Source organism: Helianthus annuus, chromosome 2 (assembly GCF_002127325.2).
Source record: "Helianthus annuus cultivar XRQ/B chromosome 2, HanXRQr2.0-SUNRISE, whole genome shotgun sequence".
In the NCBI taxonomy this organism is placed as follows: Eukaryota; Viridiplantae; Streptophyta; class Magnoliopsida; order Asterales; family Asteraceae; genus Helianthus; species Helianthus annuus.
Genome location: NC_035434.2, coordinates 18,740,341 through 18,758,813, shown reverse-complemented (window position 1 = coordinate 18,758,813; position 18,473 = coordinate 18,740,341). Strand labels below are relative to the sequence as shown.

General features: G+C 36.8%; 3 protein-coding genes and 1 non-coding gene across 4 annotated transcripts; 2 read left to right on the top strand and 2 right to left on the bottom strand.

Annotated features, from left to right (window-relative positions):
• Nucleotides 1-1,658: 1,658 nt before the first annotated feature.
• On the top strand, nt 1,659-3,698 carry LOC110911900 (leucine-rich repeat receptor-like serine/threonine/tyrosine-protein kinase SOBIR1). Its single transcript, XM_022156553.2, has one exon. The coding sequence runs from the start codon at nt 1,742-1,744 to the stop codon at nt 3,629-3,631; it is 1,890 nt and encodes a 629-aa protein (XP_022012245.1). The 5' UTR covers nt 1,659-1,741; the 3' UTR covers nt 3,632-3,698.
• A 750-nt stretch (nt 3,699-4,448) lies between these two features.
• On the top strand, nt 4,449-4,533 carry TRNAM-CAU. The gene is given in 2 exon segments: nt 4,449-4,486; nt 4,498-4,533. It is a non-coding gene; the product is annotated as a tRNA-Met (tRNA).
• A 1,008-nt stretch (nt 4,534-5,541) lies between these two features.
• Nucleotides 5,542-9,869, bottom strand: LOC118483879 (putative multidrug resistance protein). Its single transcript, XM_035979595.1, has 3 exons — nt 9,340-9,869; nt 6,635-8,475; nt 5,542-5,977 (listed from the first exon to the last, which is right to left on the bottom strand). Exons 1-3 carry the CDS (start codon nt 9,859-9,861, stop codon nt 5,611-5,613), a joined length of 2,730 nt encoding a protein of 909 aa, XP_035835488.1. The 5' UTR covers nt 9,862-9,869; the 3' UTR covers nt 5,542-5,610.
• An 870-nt stretch (nt 9,870-10,739) lies between these two features.
• Nucleotides 10,740-12,055, bottom strand: LOC110887073 (ABC transporter B family member 18). The gene is made up of 4 exons (XM_022134981.2): nt 11,819-12,055; nt 11,654-11,708; nt 11,391-11,566; nt 10,740-11,201 (listed from the first exon to the last, which is right to left on the bottom strand). The coding sequence occupies exons 1-4, from the start codon at nt 12,053-12,055 to the stop codon at nt 10,740-10,742; spliced, it is 930 nt and encodes a 309-aa protein (XP_021990673.2).
• Nucleotides 12,056-18,473: the final 6,418 nt, after the last annotated feature.

Here is an 18,473-nt window from a genome sequence, read left to right as displayed (position 1 = left end):
TTTTTTACTCAAATTATTTTAAATTTTATAATCTATTTTTATTATCTCTATTTTTTATTACATTTTTAACTAGTTCTTTTAGTTTTGTTTTTCCAACCTTTTTTATCTTTTTATATTTGTTTAATGTTTTGTTTTAGCATGAGAACATTTATTTTTTCTCTACTTCTTTCGCTTCAAATTTTACCAATTCCTTTGATGAAGGGCCATGAATAGTAAATGGGTCTTCATATTTTAATAATTTATTTTATATTTTTTAAATCATCTTTTTTCCTTTTTTCTTAAATCATATTTTCTTTATCATTTAATTTCATATATTCTTTATCATTTAATTTTATATATTTTAATAACTTATTATCTGTTTCGTTTCGCCGCAACGTGCGACTTAAAAAAAACCTAGTTTATATAACTTGTAAAAGTGAGCTATCGATGTTATTTGCTATTTAAAAAAAAAAGAATTATTCGTTGAATTGGACAACAGGAATAAAATATTGTGGAATTCAAACATTCCAATCAATGTCAACCTTTCATTGTTATTTATGAGAAAATAAGATTTATCAATGACTCGTTAATTCATAATAGTTTATGTTTTTTTTTGGTGAATGATATTGTGGTGTAGCATCATTCATAATAATTTATACATATAATCAATGACAGTCCTAATTTAATCTTTTATTTTGGTTACCAAGAACAATCTTCTTATGAGGATATCATTATGAGAACCTAGACAAATTCTATATCGGTTGTGGTTAAGAGAGATTCTTGGTTTATAAGACATTCTCTGTCTCTTAAGTCACCAACGCGTTTTGGGCTTACGATTGGTTTTTACCGATTTCATAGTGAAAAGTACGAAATGTAATTTGGTTATAACATAAATGTTGATTTCTGCAATATAGTCTATAAATAATTTTATAATATAACAATTTATGAAAGTTCTTAGGAATAGTATATTAATACGACAATAATGCCATCTCTTTTGTATTGTATACATGTTATATATTATTCAAGACCTAAGAGTAAAGTTTTCTCATTGGTTGCTTTTTTGTATCTATCTAACCGATGTGGTATGTATAAATTTAAATTATAATTTCCTTTAAATTTATACATGGTGGTCTCATGGGGTTTCTTAGTGGTTGTATTTCTTTTGAGTTTCTCATTTGCTTAGGTTTGAGTTCTGTTTGTGTTTCCCCCATGTATTAGTTCCACAGATTGGGGCCAATTTGTACGTATTAGCCTTCACACTTTTCCTTGCGTTGCTTTGTTAGCATGTCTTTAGGTTTTTATCGAAGGGTTTAAATTTAATAAATCTCAAGCTGCATGCCTTCATATCTTGTAATAAATAACAACTAATGGATTTAATGGTTAAGACTTAAATTGGTTTATTTCTTCACTGCCGTTGTACCGAAACACTTAAGTATATTCGTCTTTATAGTTTTCGATCGATGTAAAACACGTATCAACATCTTTACTATATAACAACATTTTCGTCTTGAATTTTCTCAACCGATACCGATCGAGTTCCCGCCACGTAGCACGGGTCATTACACTAGTTACTAATAAATAACATTGAATGTAGACACTAGACTTGAAAATTCAAAAGTCAAAACAAAAAAGTTTGACTTGTTATTTTCCATTTTCCACACGTTATTTGATCTTTTCAATTATAATATCTCCCCCACTCAATAAAAATACGCCACTTGTTCATTTATTTTCCGGTGATCATCTCCGCCGTTAACCACCACCTATGGCCACCGTTAACCACCTTCCACTACTCATTTTCTTCACACTAACCCTCTTAGTTCAATCCAAATTAAACCTCAATCCCACCGACCATCATGCCCTCTTAACAATTCTTCAAGATTTAAATTTCTCCGGCGATCTCCGGCGGCCGGAAAACCTCTGCCACATCGCCGGAATATCATGTGATCGGAAAATTTCAAACGACCACACCCTTAAAGTGACCGGAATTGTCCTCAAAACTCACCGGCTAACCGGGTTTCTCTCGCCTGCGATCGGGCAGTTATCGGAACTCAAAGAATTGTCATTGTTTGATAATTATATAACCGGTGGTATACCACCGGAAATTGCCAATTGCCGGAAAATTGAAGTTATTAATTTGGGTAAGAATAAGTTTTCCGGCGAGGTTCCGGCGGGATTATCTCGTCTCCTCCGGTTAAGAATCTTGGATCTTTCGGAAAATAGATTTTCCGGTGACTTGGGTTTCTTGAAGTATTTTCCAAACCTCGAAAAACTCTCACTCGATAACAATATGTTCGTCGGAAAAGTTCCGGTTTCATTACGTTCGTTTCGAAACCTCCGGTTTTTTAACGTCTCCGGCAATGGGCTATTGGACCGCCCATTGCCGGAGTTGAACCGGTTGGAATCTTCCTCGCCGGAGTTGGAAAACCGGAGCTATAAACATATCCCGAAACGGTATGTTTTTGCGGAGTCAACTAATCAAACCCGAAACAATGGTTTCGGGTTAGATAGTCAAGCTCCGGCTCCAGCTCCAGCGGAAGGCCCGGTTCGAAAGCATAAAAAGAGTAGTAGGAAGAAAATAATGGGTTGGGTTCTCGGGTTTTTGGCGGGGTCGATCGCGGGTATTATATCCGCGATGATCATCTCGGCGCTAATTAAAATGGTGTCGATTACGATTACGAATAGAGGGAACCGATCGGGTCCGGCGATTTTTAGCCAGTCGATAAAGGCGGAGGATATTGCGTTTCTTGATGATGACGAGGCGGTGGCTGCAATGCCGGTTATCGGAAGAGGCGGGTGTGGAGAAGTGTACAAAACCGACATATCGGACGGCAAGATCAAAACGATCGCCATTAAAAAAATTGTACAACCTCCTAAAGACGCGGGAGAGCTCACCGCGGAAGACACGAAGATGCTCAACAAAAAAATGCGTCAGATTCGGTCGGAAATCCAAACTGTCGGTCAAATTCGACATAGGAATCTCTTGTCCTTGCTCGCCCACGTGTCGCGACCCACTTGCCATTACCTCGTTTACGAGTTCATGAAAAATGGAAGCTTACAAGACATATTGCAACAAGTTCAAGACGGTACACGACAACTAGAGTGGTTGGCGAGACACAAGATTGCCCTCGGGGTTGCGTCTGGGCTCGAGTATCTCCACATGAGTCATACCCCTCGTATAGTCCACCGAGACTTAAAGCCCGCTAACGTGCTCCTTGATGATGACATGGAGGCCCGAATCGCAGATTTTGGGCTTGCAAAATCTATCCCAGAAGCCGACACGCACATGACAAGTTCCAATGTCGCGGGAACTTTAGGTTACATCGCGCCAGAATATCATCAAACGATGAAATTCACCGACAAATGTGACATTTATAGTTTTGGGGTTTTGCTCGGGGTATTGGTCATGGGGAAGCTCCCGTCAGATGATTTTTTCCAACACACGTCAGAAGTGAATTTAGTGAAATGGATGAGAAAGGTGATGACGTCGGATAATCCGAAAGAAGCAATAGACCCGAGTCTTTTGGGAAACGGATACGAGGAACAAATGCTACTTGTTCTTAAGATCGCGTGTTTTTGTACTCTTGATAATCCTAAAGAGAGGCCTAATAGTAAAGATTGTAGGTGTATGTTGGCTCAAATCGAGCATTCATAAATGTAACAAAGTTTGTAATTTTATTTGTGTACCATAATGCGTAACAAATTGTTTAAAAGGTTTATTATTTTCATTCGTGTTGAAACAGGTTCAAATCGTAATGAGTTTAAAAGGTTTATTATTTTGATTCGTGTTGAAACAGGTTCAAATCATTCGGGTGAGAACTAGAAAACATCAAATGGTAAAAGAAAAAAAAACCATTCGGGGTTTCCTAAATAGAATTTGTGTTTTAAAAAGCCTCAAAATTTAATTTCGCTTTAGGCCCTAAAATATGTTATGCCGCCCTGTTTGTCGATTATGATGTGCTTTAATAGTCATGTATATTGTGCGCGAGTTTAGGAATATGAAATTTTGGGGTGAGCACGATGCCTTAAATGGTGTGAACCAACAGATACCCGACCTGATATAAGCAACATACCTCATTGTGTTTCGAAAGATGGTTGCAATATCTAATACACTGACAGTGATCTGACTCGAGGATCACCATGTTTATTATGTTATATTGGATGATGGTTATGGTTATAAGATACTACATATAGTCAAAAGCATATACTACACTTATCTGACTCGAGGATCACCATGTTTCGTATGTTGTTTTTCGCATCAATCCACGAGGCTTTGCCGAATTACATACTCATGGTACTTCATGAGAAATTCATAACCATGTTTATTTCTTTAACCTTTTCAATTATTATTATTATTATTATTATTATTATTATTATTATTATTATTATTTATAAAGTTTATGAGTATTTATTTCTTATTAATCTGTTTAAAAAGTGTCTTAAATCTGAACATAGAAGCAATTAACACAATTGGGGTGGTGGCGCAGTTGGCTAGCGCGTAGGTCTCATAGCTTCTGAGTAATCCTGAGGTCGAGAGTTCGAGCCTCTCTCACCCCAACAATTTTTTTAATCCTTTTCATACCTAAAACCCCAAGTTGAATCATGTAAGTAATCGTTTTATTTTCTATACTGATTGTGTGAGCAACTGGTTGGAACCGGAATCAATAGGGGACACTAGCGATTAATCGGATTAAAATTTTATATGTAATTTCTCAAACTTATTAAACAGATTGGATTAATATTTTGACCAATTTTGATCGAAACTTGACCGATTTTGACTATCTTGGATTGCGTATCGATTTTGGGTCCCACTAGGTGAAATTTAATTCGTAAACTACCGAACGTTGCTGGAGAAATAACATGGTTGCTATACACAACCGAACGGAGATGAACGAACTTGAATGATTTGTATACAATATATTTTGATGGAGATGATCGTAATGAAGTCGGATGGCCTACGAGTGATAATGCAGAAAGAAGTTTGATGGTTTGTGTTGATCGAGCTGACGGATGGTTTAAGTCCTAAAAAACTAGGTTAAGAAAATTAAACAGTTCCACTTTTTAAATGAACCTTGGCAGATTAAAGCCGGAACCTGACCGAACCCGTGAGAAGAGAACTCATTTGATACACGTGTCCTGTATACGAGTATCAAGGGTCGGTTCCACGGGTTTCATAGTTCCGACCTGTGAAATAATAATTACATGTCACGTCAGTGCCATGTTATCAATTCGGGTTTTAACCGGACCATTAAAGTTTGGGATCTAAATAAAGTTATAACATAAGGGTCTAAAGTCTAAGCAAGCATGGGCAGTGTTGTGTTAATCGCTAGTTGGTGAAATTTTGGATTTAGTCCCTAACTTTCTAAAAGTACATGGATGGTCCCTGTGGTTTGCACTTTGTAACACATTTAGTCACTAAAAGTTGGGGACTAAATGCATTACAAAGTGCAAACCATAAGGACCAACTGTGTATTTTTGGCAAAAGTTGATGACTAAATGCATTATAAAGTGCAAACCATTGGGACAATCTGTATAATTTTGAAAAACTAGGGACTAAATTCAAAATTTTGATTAACCATAGGGACCATCTGTGTACTTTATTCTTATGCAAACAATACATACAAAACGTAATCCCTACATATGGAAAGCTTGTTGTTGAAGGCTAAAAAGAGAATAATAAGCTTCTCCTTTTGCTAACAAATCATCATGAGAACCTTCTTCTATAACTCTACCGTTATCAATCACCGATATTTTATTTGATCGTTGAATCGTAGATAATCGATGGGCTACAATGACGCATGTCCTACCGCTCATGGTTTTCTCCAACGCGTCTTGTACAAGTGCCTCAGATTTTAGGTCTAACGCACTTGTTGCTTCGTCTAGAAGTATAATGGCGGGGTTTTTTAAAATTGCGCGTGCAATCGCGATTCTTTGCTTTTGTCCACCTGATAATTGCACCCCTCTTTCGCCACAGAAAGTGTCGTATCCGTCTTTCATTGAACTGTTTATACACAATGTTTAACGTTAGAAATGACTACATTAAATGTCGAAGTGTGTTTTCATTTATCTCCCATTAGCCAATGTACATGACCTAAATCAAAAGCCATCTTTTAATGACGGCAAATTAGATTTTAATAATCCTACATTTTCTTAGTTGGCCAATAATAATCCTAACTAAGAATATTTTTACCAACAATCCCTACTTTTTAACTATTTTTTTCAATGGCCCCCATTAAAAAAACTTAACTCAATTAGTTTTTTTTAACAGGGGTCAATTGAAAAAGAAAAAAATAGTTAAAAAGTAGAGACTGATGGTAAGAATATTCTCAGTTGGGATTATTATTGTTTTGTCCCACTCTGGTCATTCAATAACCGCCATGTCAGCTTGCTGCCCGTGAACGGTTATCAGGTTACCAAACGACCAAAGTGGGACCAATATCCAACTTATAACCAGGGGCGCAGGATAAGTGGGGCGGTTCTATATATGTTATATATATATGTAGTCTTCGTATAGAAATTTTTGGGTATATACGTTTCCCCCCCCCCCCCCCCCTCCCCGTTTTCGAGGGCAAGCTTCGCCACTGCTTATAACTACCCGTACAACATGTGACAACTGAAAAAATATGTTTATATATAATGTAGTTTAGCAGTGATAAACCTTATGAACTCATGAATATTAGCAAGACTTGCTGCTTGAACAATCTCAGCTTCAGTTGCATTATCTTTCCCATAAGCAATATTTTCCTTAATCGTTTCCGCAAACAGCGTAGGCTCTTGGCCAACCCACGCGATAAATGACCGTATCGCCTTCAAATCATAACAACTAATATCCACTCCATCTATTTCAACAGACCCTTTAAACGGGTCATAAAACCGTTGGATCATACCTATAACAGTTGACTTTCCCGAACCACTCGTTCCAACAAGCGCAACAACTTCTCCCGCTTCTATCCTCAAGCTTAACCCGTTAAGGGCCCATTTCGTCGGCCTACTTGTATAAAAGAAATCCACATCTTTTAGCTCTATGAGCCCGTTTACCTTTAACGCGCTTACTGCATGCTGGTTTGACTCACTTTTAACTTTCATTTTCGTTTGTCGTTTTAAAATCACGAATATAGATTTTAGCGCGTTTTTTCCCAATGTGAGATCACCCGTCATGCTACCGGTTTCAGCGATGATCATCCCGGCTAACACCACGACGTAGAACGTTTGGAAAAGGCGTTTATATGTTATATTTCCTTGATATAAAAGCTTTCCGCCGTACCAAAATAATACCGCTACATTAACATTAGTTAAAAACGGTCTAGCGAATAAGGCAACCCCCGCATACCAGTTCTGCTTTTTACTCTCCGTATTCGGGCCTTTTTGCGTGCCTTCAAATATCCTCATAACCGGCCCGTGCGAGTGATACGCTGTGATTATTCTATGGTTGTTTACCGCCTCACTCGCTATTTCGCTGCATTTGTTTTCTGGGCTTGTCGTTATTAGCGATTTTAAGTAAAAACTAACTATGATTACTAGTTGTAACGCGATAGCAACAAGAGCTACTCGCCAAGATAATATCATACTTAGAATAACCGCTGATATTGAAGCCGAAATCGTTTGTGCAAAAAATGCTAATCGGTCCGCTACAAGGTTTCTTACCATTATTGTGTCGGTAGCGAGTCTCGAGCATAATGCGCCTGTACTGTTGTTTTCTCGTTCGAACCATTCGATCTCAAACGTCATTATCTTTTTGAAAATCGTTTCGCGTACCCTTTTTGTTAAGTTCTCGCCCATTATCCCGAAATAGTAATGTTGAATCACGCTAATGACGAAAGCTGAGACAGCAATCGATACGAAAGCGTAGCATAAAGTTCTTGTTTGCGAACGAAGTTCGTCATGATCTTTGAGGAAAAACATGGATAGCATCGCGCCTTGAGCAAAAGCGAGCGATGGTTGAATTAACCCGCTAAGTAACGCTCCTATGCAGCCCGCTAACGCGGGTTTCCATTCGTGTTGGTTCATTTGGATGAGCTGTCGCCACGTAGGACGGCTGTCTTGTTCTTCTTTCGCGTGTTCGTTCGTCGGTTCTTTGTGACATGATCTCGTAACTCGTGTTACCGTTGTTTCTGTTGTTTCTGATGTCATCATGACGCTATCGGTTAACGTTACACTTTGAGTGGGTGCCAATGTTTTTTGTAACTGGACCATGACCGAATACGGTCCATTTGTGTTTACTAGAAGTTGTTCATGTGATCCTGACTCGATCACTTCGCCTGATTGAATCACGACGATTATGTTAGCGTCACGTAGAGTAGACAAACGGTGTGCGACGATTATTGTTGTTCTTCCTATTGAAGCGCGAGTTAACGCCTCTTGGACCGCCTTTTCAGAATGCGAGTCTAGTGAACTTGTGGCTTCGTCTAGAAGTAGGATTTTCGGGTCTCTAAGTAAGGCCCGGGCTATCGAAATTCGTTGTTTTTGCCCTCCAGACATTTGAGTTCCTAATTCTCCAACCTGATGCAAGTAGAACATAATATAAAGATATTATTTTAAGTCGTTTAATTATGAATGGGTCGATTTAAGCTGTATTTTATCTTAAACGGTGTTTAATTTCCAAATGGGTTAAATAAATCTTTTTAGTGGGTCAAGCTAACCCGGACCATTTCAACCTATAAACTAAAAGCAACCTGACTCGTTTTGACTTGTTACACAACCTGATGATCTTGCCACCTCTAGTTTCTGAACGAGTCAAATAATTCTTTTTAGCTAAAATGGGACGTATTTAACCGGTTGAAAGTCACAAAAAGTCTTTTTTAAAGTGTACTACAAATCTCGAAGGTCGTGTTACACAATAATTTAGATTATTTTTGTAATAATATTGTTTGGGTGTACCTATTGGCACACCCAAATGCCTATATGCACACCAAAAAGGGTTTTTTTGTCCTATATGCACACCCTGCAGTGTCGAGCTGTGGCCAAAGCGTGGCGTTTTGGTCCAGTCAACCAGACAAAAGACTGGCCGGGTGTCTGGTTGACAGGACCAAAACGCGGCCAAAGCTCGGCGTTTTGGTCCGGTCAACAGACCCGTCAGACACCCGTCAGTCTTTGTCTGGTTGACCGGACCAAAACGCCGCGCTTTGACCACAACTCAACACTGCAGGGTGTGCATATAGGACAAAAAAAACCCTTTTTAGCTGACTATCTACACACCAAGTGTGCAAATAGTCTCCCCTATTGTTTTGTAGACGTGATTAATGACTTACTTTTAATGCTAAAAAAAGATAAAAAACGGCTAGCGGGTCAACCCGCCCAACCCAACCCGTTTAGACCCATACTAAAATTTGGATTTTTTGACGTAGGATTCGAGTTGGTGCTCACCAATGTCTCATAACCATTAGGTAATTGCGCGATAAACTCATGTGCGTTGGCCCGTTTGGCCGCCTCTTCAATCTCTTCACTTGTAGCATCCTCTTTCCCGAACAGAATATTCTCTTTAATCGACGTAGCAAAAAGTATAGGCTCCTGACTCACCAACCCCATTTGTCCACGTAACCACTTCAAGTTTAGTGACTTTATGTTGATGTCATCCAAAAGAAGCTCACCTTCAATAGGATCATAAAATCTTTCAAGTAGATTTATGACCGTTGACTTACCCGACCCGCTTTGACCAACCAATCCAACGGTTTGGCAGGCCTTCACCTTAAGGTTGAACCGTTTCAGAACCAAACATTCCGGTCTTGATGGGTACGCGAAGTCAACGTCTTTGAACTCCAAAGTACCTTTGAGTTCAGATATTGTCATCCCTTGTGGATCTTCGGAATCAATGGATGGGATTCTTTCGATCATTTCGTTAATTATTGATGCTGAAATACTTGCTTCAGCAAAGTACTTGATGTTCATGAAAGAACTCCCAAGACCACTGCAAAATAGTAAACCATTATTTAAGTTTCTTTTATAGGTTTGTTTAAATATGTCGTTTCAACTAGAGTTGACAGTTTCGACCCATTTACTTTTAGACAGGTCCACTGTATGTGGTTTTAATCTCTAGCGGCTCAAACAGATAAAATAAAAATTAGCTACAAAGGAAACGGGTCAAATGGGTTGAAATTTGCATAATCGGTATTTTTAACGCATAAAGTCTTTGAAATCATATTATTCAATGTATTATATTATTATTATTATTTATTAAAATAACATAACTTTGGAGTAATTTTACATACATCTTTTTCAAAAAGTTCAAATTTTCATGTATATCCATTTAATTTTCATAATATCATCTTCACCATTTTAAAACATAATATCATTTTTACACATTCTATAGTAGATAAATCAAAACAAATAGAAAAATATTGTTAGATATAGTTAAAAATAGTAAATAATCGGATATCCGTATCTGAAATATCCAAAATTTCGGATATCCGAAAATCGGATAATCCGAATTTGGATTCGGATTCATGTGGATTTCTAAAAAGTTCGGATAAACGAATATCCGAAAACCAAAAAAAATATAGTAAACATATCTATATGAACACACTATGCTTAGTTAGATATAGTTAACAATAGTAAATAATCGGATTCGGACGTGGATTTATGAATGTTTTTTGTTTTCAATATTGGAAATTTGGAAAACCGAATACAAATTTAGTTTTAATCTATGCACGAAACAGATTTTTGATTTTTTTTTATTAGCTCGGATATCTATTTAAATATCCGAATCGGTATCCAATATTTTGAAATAGCATATACCCCTAAATTATTAAGAATGAAACACTTAATACTTACAATCCTCCATAGACAACACACACTCCAGCACTAAGAATATCTCCACCTTTGATCCCCTTATCAATAACCAAAACACTTCCATACCATGTCAAAAGTGCCCAAATAGCATAAATAACTCCAACACTACCAAACACCATTCCCTTAAGTTGACCTTGTTTGACCCCTAAAGTCAAAGTTGGTCCTAATGCAGTTGAAAATCTCTTCACCATTTTGTCCTCACTAACATACGAGTGAACGGTTTTTATTGATGATAACGCTTGCTCTGCTATCCCGCCTGCCACTGCGTATGCTTCTTGTAACCTCTCTTCGTTTTTTGATAACAACGTTCCATAAACCGCTCCAGGAAGAATCAATAAAAAGGTTGTCGGGACAGCCACGATAGCTAGTCTCCAACAAAGGTACATGCCTGTTATTTCAGCCGCTATGAACATCCATATACCCGTGATGAAATTTGGAATCTGCGACGATATCATACGGTTTTATGTTGATATTATAAGATATATGATGAAAGAAAGAACCATGTTGACTATGAAAATCTATTTGGTCTAATGGGTCAAATGAGTCAAATGAGTCGAAAAAGTGTTGTGGGTCAACCCAACCCGACCTGTACTGTACTGTACTGTACTGAAGATCTAGAAGTAATTCACCTTTTCACTCAGAACTCCCCGTATATTTAGCGTGTCGCTTGAGATACTTGTAGTAACACGAGACGCTTCAAGTGTTGTGTCGAAGTAGCCTACTTGTTGGCGTAAAATAGCTTTTAAATATTTGGTGCGCATGCGAGAGTACTGTCTCTCTGCGGTCCGGCCCCAACAAAAACCTTCTGCTCAATGTCAAAACACGATATTCGTTAAAAATTACTTCATCTTAAAACATCATAGAATATAACACATGAAGATCATTAACTAACCTAGAAAAGCACCCGCACCTAAAACAATCGCGATATAGACAAACATGAGGGCATACTGCAAAACAAACTTATTTACACATTAGTGTTCCATAATATCCGAACCTATAACCGATATATACACATATATATAACCATAACCGAAATATTAATGGATTTTAAACTAACCTGATCTACATCTTGAAGGGTTAAAGACGACACAGAAGCATAACCGTTCATCAAACGACTCAAAAGCAACATCATGGCTGACACACTTAACCCATCAACAAAACATCCACATATTCCTAGTCCCATCAAAACTATGTCCTTCCAGTCTGCTTGTTGGAATACCATCCGTATTAACCCATGTGGCGCTTTTGCTTTCTCGCAGTTTTTGGGTTCGTTAGACGGGCTGCTTGTTTCCATAATTTCTTGCTATTAATGGTGGATTGTTACTGCATTTGTAAGCAAGACAAACATGCATATCCTAAGTTTCTATGTGTATATTATTATACCTGGCTAAACGGGTCGGGTGGGCTTGTTAAATGCGGGTTCAAACGGCTTGTTGATATGAAAGGGACAAAGGTTTTGTCCATTTAATGTTTTTTTATACAAACAAGTGTTTAAGATTTGTCTTGCATTGTAAATATCATAAAAACAATCTTGTAATCCATTATTTTTAGTTGTACGCTATTCATATGTACTATAACTAATAGTTATAATATAAATAAAAAATAATCATAACAAAAAATAATAAAATAAAAATAAAATAAAACAAAACCTGCATACAGTTAAAAACAACAAATAGTTATAATATAAATAAAAATAATCATAACAAAATTAATAAAATAAAAACAATAAATGTAACAATAAAATGATAATCTAGCCGTTGTAATGTAATGTAAATAATAGTTGCATTAATCAACATAATAAAATATGTTTATTTTTAATATGTCACAAACATGAGCGCATCTACAATGGGCTCACATCGTCACTGGTTAGAGGATGCCCCACAGACAAACATGACCACTACTTTCTCTTTTAGACTACGGGGTTGGGTTTGGGTTGACATGTGGCGGAGGTGGGCTCCACGTGGTGTGGCTTGGTTGAGTGTGACTTCTTTTGGGTGTGGGGTGGCGTGACTTTTTTTTAGCTAGCCCTATTAAATATTTCATTTAATTAACCAGCCAATCACAGCCAGCCACCTCAACCCAGCTAGCGTCCCACGTTAGGCACAATACAAACGCTAGAGGGGCAACACCCAAAGCCGTGTGCAAGGCTTGTGTGGCTTTCATGGGCGGACTTACGTACAAGTTATGGGTTCCCAGGAACCCATTCGGTTTTTAATTTTTAGTGTAAACTAGGATTGAGACCCGCCGCAATGCGGCGGGGTTTCTTTAGTTATAACTAAGTTGATCTAGGACCCGCACGTTATGTTAAACATGTCAAACGGGGAAAAAAGACGATGTAAAAACGTTCACCTACACACACACGTTGCGTCATGTTAACTCGCAAAATTTAGAACGAAACGTAAAAACGTTAAACCAAAGACGCACGTTGCGATGTGTTAAGTGACAAAATTTAGAACCAAGCATAAAGCGAAAAATTTGCGTAAAGTGAAAACTATAAAGGACCAAAGTTGAAAGTAAAAAAAGTTATGAGGATAGATTGCAAAAGATAAAAAGTTTTGGGTTAAAAATAATTTATGAAATACTTTTGGGTAAAAAGTAAAAAAAAAATCATTTTTTTTTGAAAACCCCCAAAGCACACGCCGCGTTGTGGTGGGGAGTAAAACGGTGTCAAAAACCGTCATCGACCACCAACACTGACTCGACCTAGGATATGCGTGTTGCGACGAACCTGTCAAACATGGAAAAATAGAGGTAAAAACGTTGAACCACACATGCACGTTGTGTCGTATTAACTCGAAAAATTTAGAACTATACGCAAAACGAAAATTTGCGAAAGATGAAAAGTATAAGTAACAAAAGTTGTGAAGTTAAATTGCAAATAATGAAAAGTTTTGGGTTAAAGTTAAAAAAACAAATTATGTAGGGTTAAAATGGAAAAGGTAAAAACCTTTTGGGTTAAAAGTAAAATTCAAGTTTTTTTTTTTGAAAAATGCCCTAAGCACAAGTTACAACTCTTAGTGCCTATATTTATTGCTTCTTTATAGTAATAAAATATGTATAGTAAACTAAAAAAGGAACCCATAAATAAAATACAAGGGGAACCCATAAACTAAAAGCTTTGGTGGTTCACTGGTTAATGCGCTTCATTGTTACGTTAACACCCGGGTTCGAATCCCGCGTTAGGCGGTTTTTAAGATTTTATTTCGTTTTTTTTTTTAAATTTTTGTTTAATGAAAAACCCATTTAGGGTTACACTCACACAAAAGAAAACGCAGCAGAAGAATAGAACAGAGAAGTCGCAGTTCAGAACAAGAAAACACCGCCTCCACCCTCCTACTCACCCTCTCTGGCGACCTCCTCCTCTCCTCCGGCCGTCCTTTTTGGCGTCCGTCTCCGTCTCTGGCCGTCTTCCTCCGCTCCACCTCCGGCTGTCCTCCTCCGCTCCACCTTCGGCTGTCTTGCTCCGGCCACCGCTTCTTGTTTCCACCATTCCAGTAGCCTTCAAATTTCACTCGTCCTCATTTTCTCTCAGGTGTGTTAATGTCAACTTTTAACTTTTATTGATGTTTTAGTGTTAATTTTGATGTTAATTTTAACCTGTTTGATGTTTTAATCTTAATTTTGCCATTTGATGTTTTATGTTGTTTTGTGGAAACTTAGAATTTAGCCATTTAGGGATGTAAAATTTAAAGCATTATACTTTAATCAGTTTGAATCTTGTATGTGAATATTGTGAATATGTGATTTGTGAATATGAATTTGTGATTTTAATCCTGTTAAAACTTGAACCAGTTATCAAAGCTAATAAGAATTGGCTTGATTGAGTTCTTACCATTCAACCGTGTAGTGATTTATGATTCTTAGATATAATGCATTAACGAGTTATCAAAGCTAATAAGAATTGACTGGATTGAGTTCTTACCATTCAACTGTGTTTAGTGATTTATGATTCTTAGATGTAAAAGGTAGTTTAATCAACAGTTAGCCGCAAGTTCTTAAATAACATGGATATCTAGAGACTTGCTATGGTTGATTAGTGACCAAGGGTTCACTAATCAAAGGGACACTTTTAGATTCTTGTACTTCTTTTACCAAAAGGAAAATAAGAGTCCACAATTTTCAAAATGGGAACTATCTAAAACAAGGTCAAACAAGCTTTTCTATGACAATTTTGCAATAATATGGATTATGAGCAAACTGAATCTAAGCAACATCATGATAGTGATGAAAATAATTTTCTACTTGCATCATTATACTGTATTTTTTCCCTGACCGACCCGATCCGATCCGTCTCGAACCGAATATCTTAACGTTTAGTTGTAAAAAATCTGACCACCGAAAAAAAGTGAACCCATAGGAAAAAATTCCTGGATCCGCCACTGGTGGCTTTCCCACGCCCAAACCCAAGCACCACACCCTGACGTTTCTCACAAACTATGTTTGTGACCGTCGTTGAGCAGAAAAGAGTCACCGAAGAAAAACTTAGAAAATTGGCGTATTGTGTTTTTGAAATGATAACAACGTGTAATAATTAGCATTTCAAATCTGATTTCAATATTGTTTATATTAATAAAATGATGAAACAAGTTTTTATGCATTAAAATTCGCTTTCTACGATTTTTGACATTATATTTTTTAACCCAAATCTACCTATTTTTTATATTTTTTTAATAGCTTAAATAAATAAGAAAATATCATTTGATCTCTAGATTTGATTTTTACGAAGAGGTCAGCCGTAAGGTGGTTTATGCTAATAGACGATGATTTCGTTAGTTATGTTCCAAATAATTACAAAAGTTACCATTTTTGGGCATCTAAGCAATATAATAAAGTTTGGACTGACACTAATTGTCGAGCATGGACCAAACGTCATATACTAATTTCATTTCGGTTTAGCTCGATTATATCTAACCAACTAAAAGTCCATAAAATATATCATTTAAAAAAAATAAAGGTATAGGGGAGAATTGGTTAACATTCTTGAGAAAAAAAAAAGAGTAAGGTATAATTTCATTCACTATGGTTTACACCCGTTCTCACATGCAGTTCCTATTTGAAAAAAAAAAACGACCATTCCAGTCCATGTGGTTGTCAATTGGAATCAATCAAGTCCCTGGTGTGAGATGGCCGTTTAAATTCATGTGAAAAGACTAAAATACCGCCACAAGATATATTCCCTCCAATTTTAAAAATATTACCTAAATCTAGTAATTAAAGATCGAAGGCGATTAATATCCCAAATCTAATTCCTAATGATGTTACTAATAACAACAAGTGATTACCAGCTCCAAATTTGGAAATTATAACTTGAACTGGCATTGGCTTTTTTGAATTTGGGCTAGGTTTGACTTTTAGAATTTGAACTAGGTTTGAGCTTTAGAAGTTGCATTGGGTTTGACTTATCGAACTTGAAGTGGGTTTGAATTATCAATGCTACATACAAAAGACTAATCATATGCTCCTCGCACCTTGATCAAACAAACTCTATCATCAAATTAAATTGAGTAAATTACAAGTTTTGTCCTTTATTTATGTACCAAATTTCAATGGGTGTCATTGAGGAGTTTTGTACTTATTGTTTCCAAATCTTGCACGTTATGTCCTTTGATCCTAACCAAGTTATTTTTTTCTGTTAAGTCAAATGTCACAAGGGTAATTTGGTTCATTTATTAAAAACTAGTTTTATACCCTACGCGCATTGCGGCGTGCTAAACCGAATTGTCCCCGGTTTAATAACATGTAGGTTCTCGATGAAACGTATGTGTGAAAACTGGTGAATATGGGTTAAAATTTCTCGATTGTTCATCTTCTGTCCCCTGTTTTCAAGAAAAACGTGACAACGTTCGTCGTTGGGTGTAACAAAAGGAAGTCATATTTGTAGGTACTGACAACATTTGATGTATGTGGCTGTGTAAAGATTGATAAAACTGCTTTGATAATCTCAATAGAGCATGTCAAAAGTAACTACAACAGCTAAGTAAATTCAAGTTCATATGAAGCTCAAACCTAAAATTGTATCTAAGAAGTTCTAGACTTCTAGTTATTAGGGCACATTTTACGAGGAAATTGTCAAAATTAGGATTTAGGGTAATTTCGTATGGAATTACCAATCGTTTTCACGACCGAAACGAATCGTTTAGAGGCGTTCTACTCAATATGAAAGGCCAAAACAGACATATTGAGTTTGATTCAGCTAGATATTCACTTTAAATGTCTTTCTGATTGATTTGACAAAGTTTTACAGCGAAATGACACTTCGGCAGCACTTTGGCTCCAGAAACACACATACACAACTGACTCAAACGAAATTACCTAGCACCTATTTATAGGCAGACTAATTTCGCTTGAAACATGCTCACACGAAATTACATACAAACGAAATTAGCACTCATGCGAAATTACCTTGCTAATTTCGTGCGAAATTACCCTAAATCCTAATTTTGACAATTTCCTCGTAAAACGTGCCCTGATCTATCCAATCTAGTCCAAGACTTGATACAAGACGAAGTCGACAGACGGATGCACCAACAGACTCCCCCTCGGATGTTGACGAGTCTTCAGTGTTGAGTCTTCAATGTCTTCAGTCTTTATCAGTCTGTCCTCCTTTTATGAAGTATCTGACAGTGTAAAACTTCTTCAATCCTCTCTCTTCTCTTTTCTTCAGCACCAATAGATAATCTCCCCATGGATGTCTTTCGATATGCTGGGATCGCAGCCTGGCTTTTTGAAATCACAGAATCCACAGGTATCGGAACCTGGCTCTCTATCACTCAGAATCAGGATCTGAAACCTGGCTATCCTGCACATTCTCTACCTCTCAATGAATTTCACAAATTTAAAATTTGACAAAATTTATATATCAAATGAAGTTTTTCATCCAGAATGATTTAACAATGTTAATCTCTGATGAACCATTCGTAGACAAATAATCAAAATATTATCGTTTAAAAACACAGACTCCCCTTCACAAAATGTTCATCATGTCTAGCACTCGGAATTTTGAAAATCAGCTTTTCTACATCAGTTGTCGAAAATCTTTTTGGATTTTTCAAAAATTTATGCTAAAACACACTGAAAATCTTTTTGGATTTTTGTTTTTGAAAGAAATGCAGACATATTTACAGACAATATTTTTGTGAGTTTGTGTAAGAGGATCATATCAGTTTTGGGACAAATCACCAACACCATTAAGCTTTAGACATTTCAAGTTCTAAATGATTCACTTAGATTGTCAGTATACTGATCCACTTAAATTTTTACACAAAATTCAACTGTTTCGAGATACGAGATTAATGTTTTAATTACTTGACTTATTCGCGTGTCCCACCTCAGAATATACTCCCGTATCCAGATTTCTATATTCAGTCTTATAGGTGAATGTACACTAATAATATCTGTAAACGGGTAAATGCGAGATCATGAGAGCTCAGGCTATTGCTTCCGCAAAATCAGAGAGATGACGGTTCGACTTTAGGTGTGTCCCGTTTGGGGATCTTTTCTTCAACTACCATTGATACATATCTTTCGATATTTTTTCACTTTTTTAGCAGAGGGTTGGCTTTAAAGATTAAAGCTTTTGCAAAGTATTATACGAGGACTAGGCTATTGCTCCCACAAAATCAGAAATCCTGGTATAATACACCAGATATCACCACACACAAAGACCTAGTATGTCAGAAATAGAAAATCTTTCAAACAAGATTTCGGGGGTT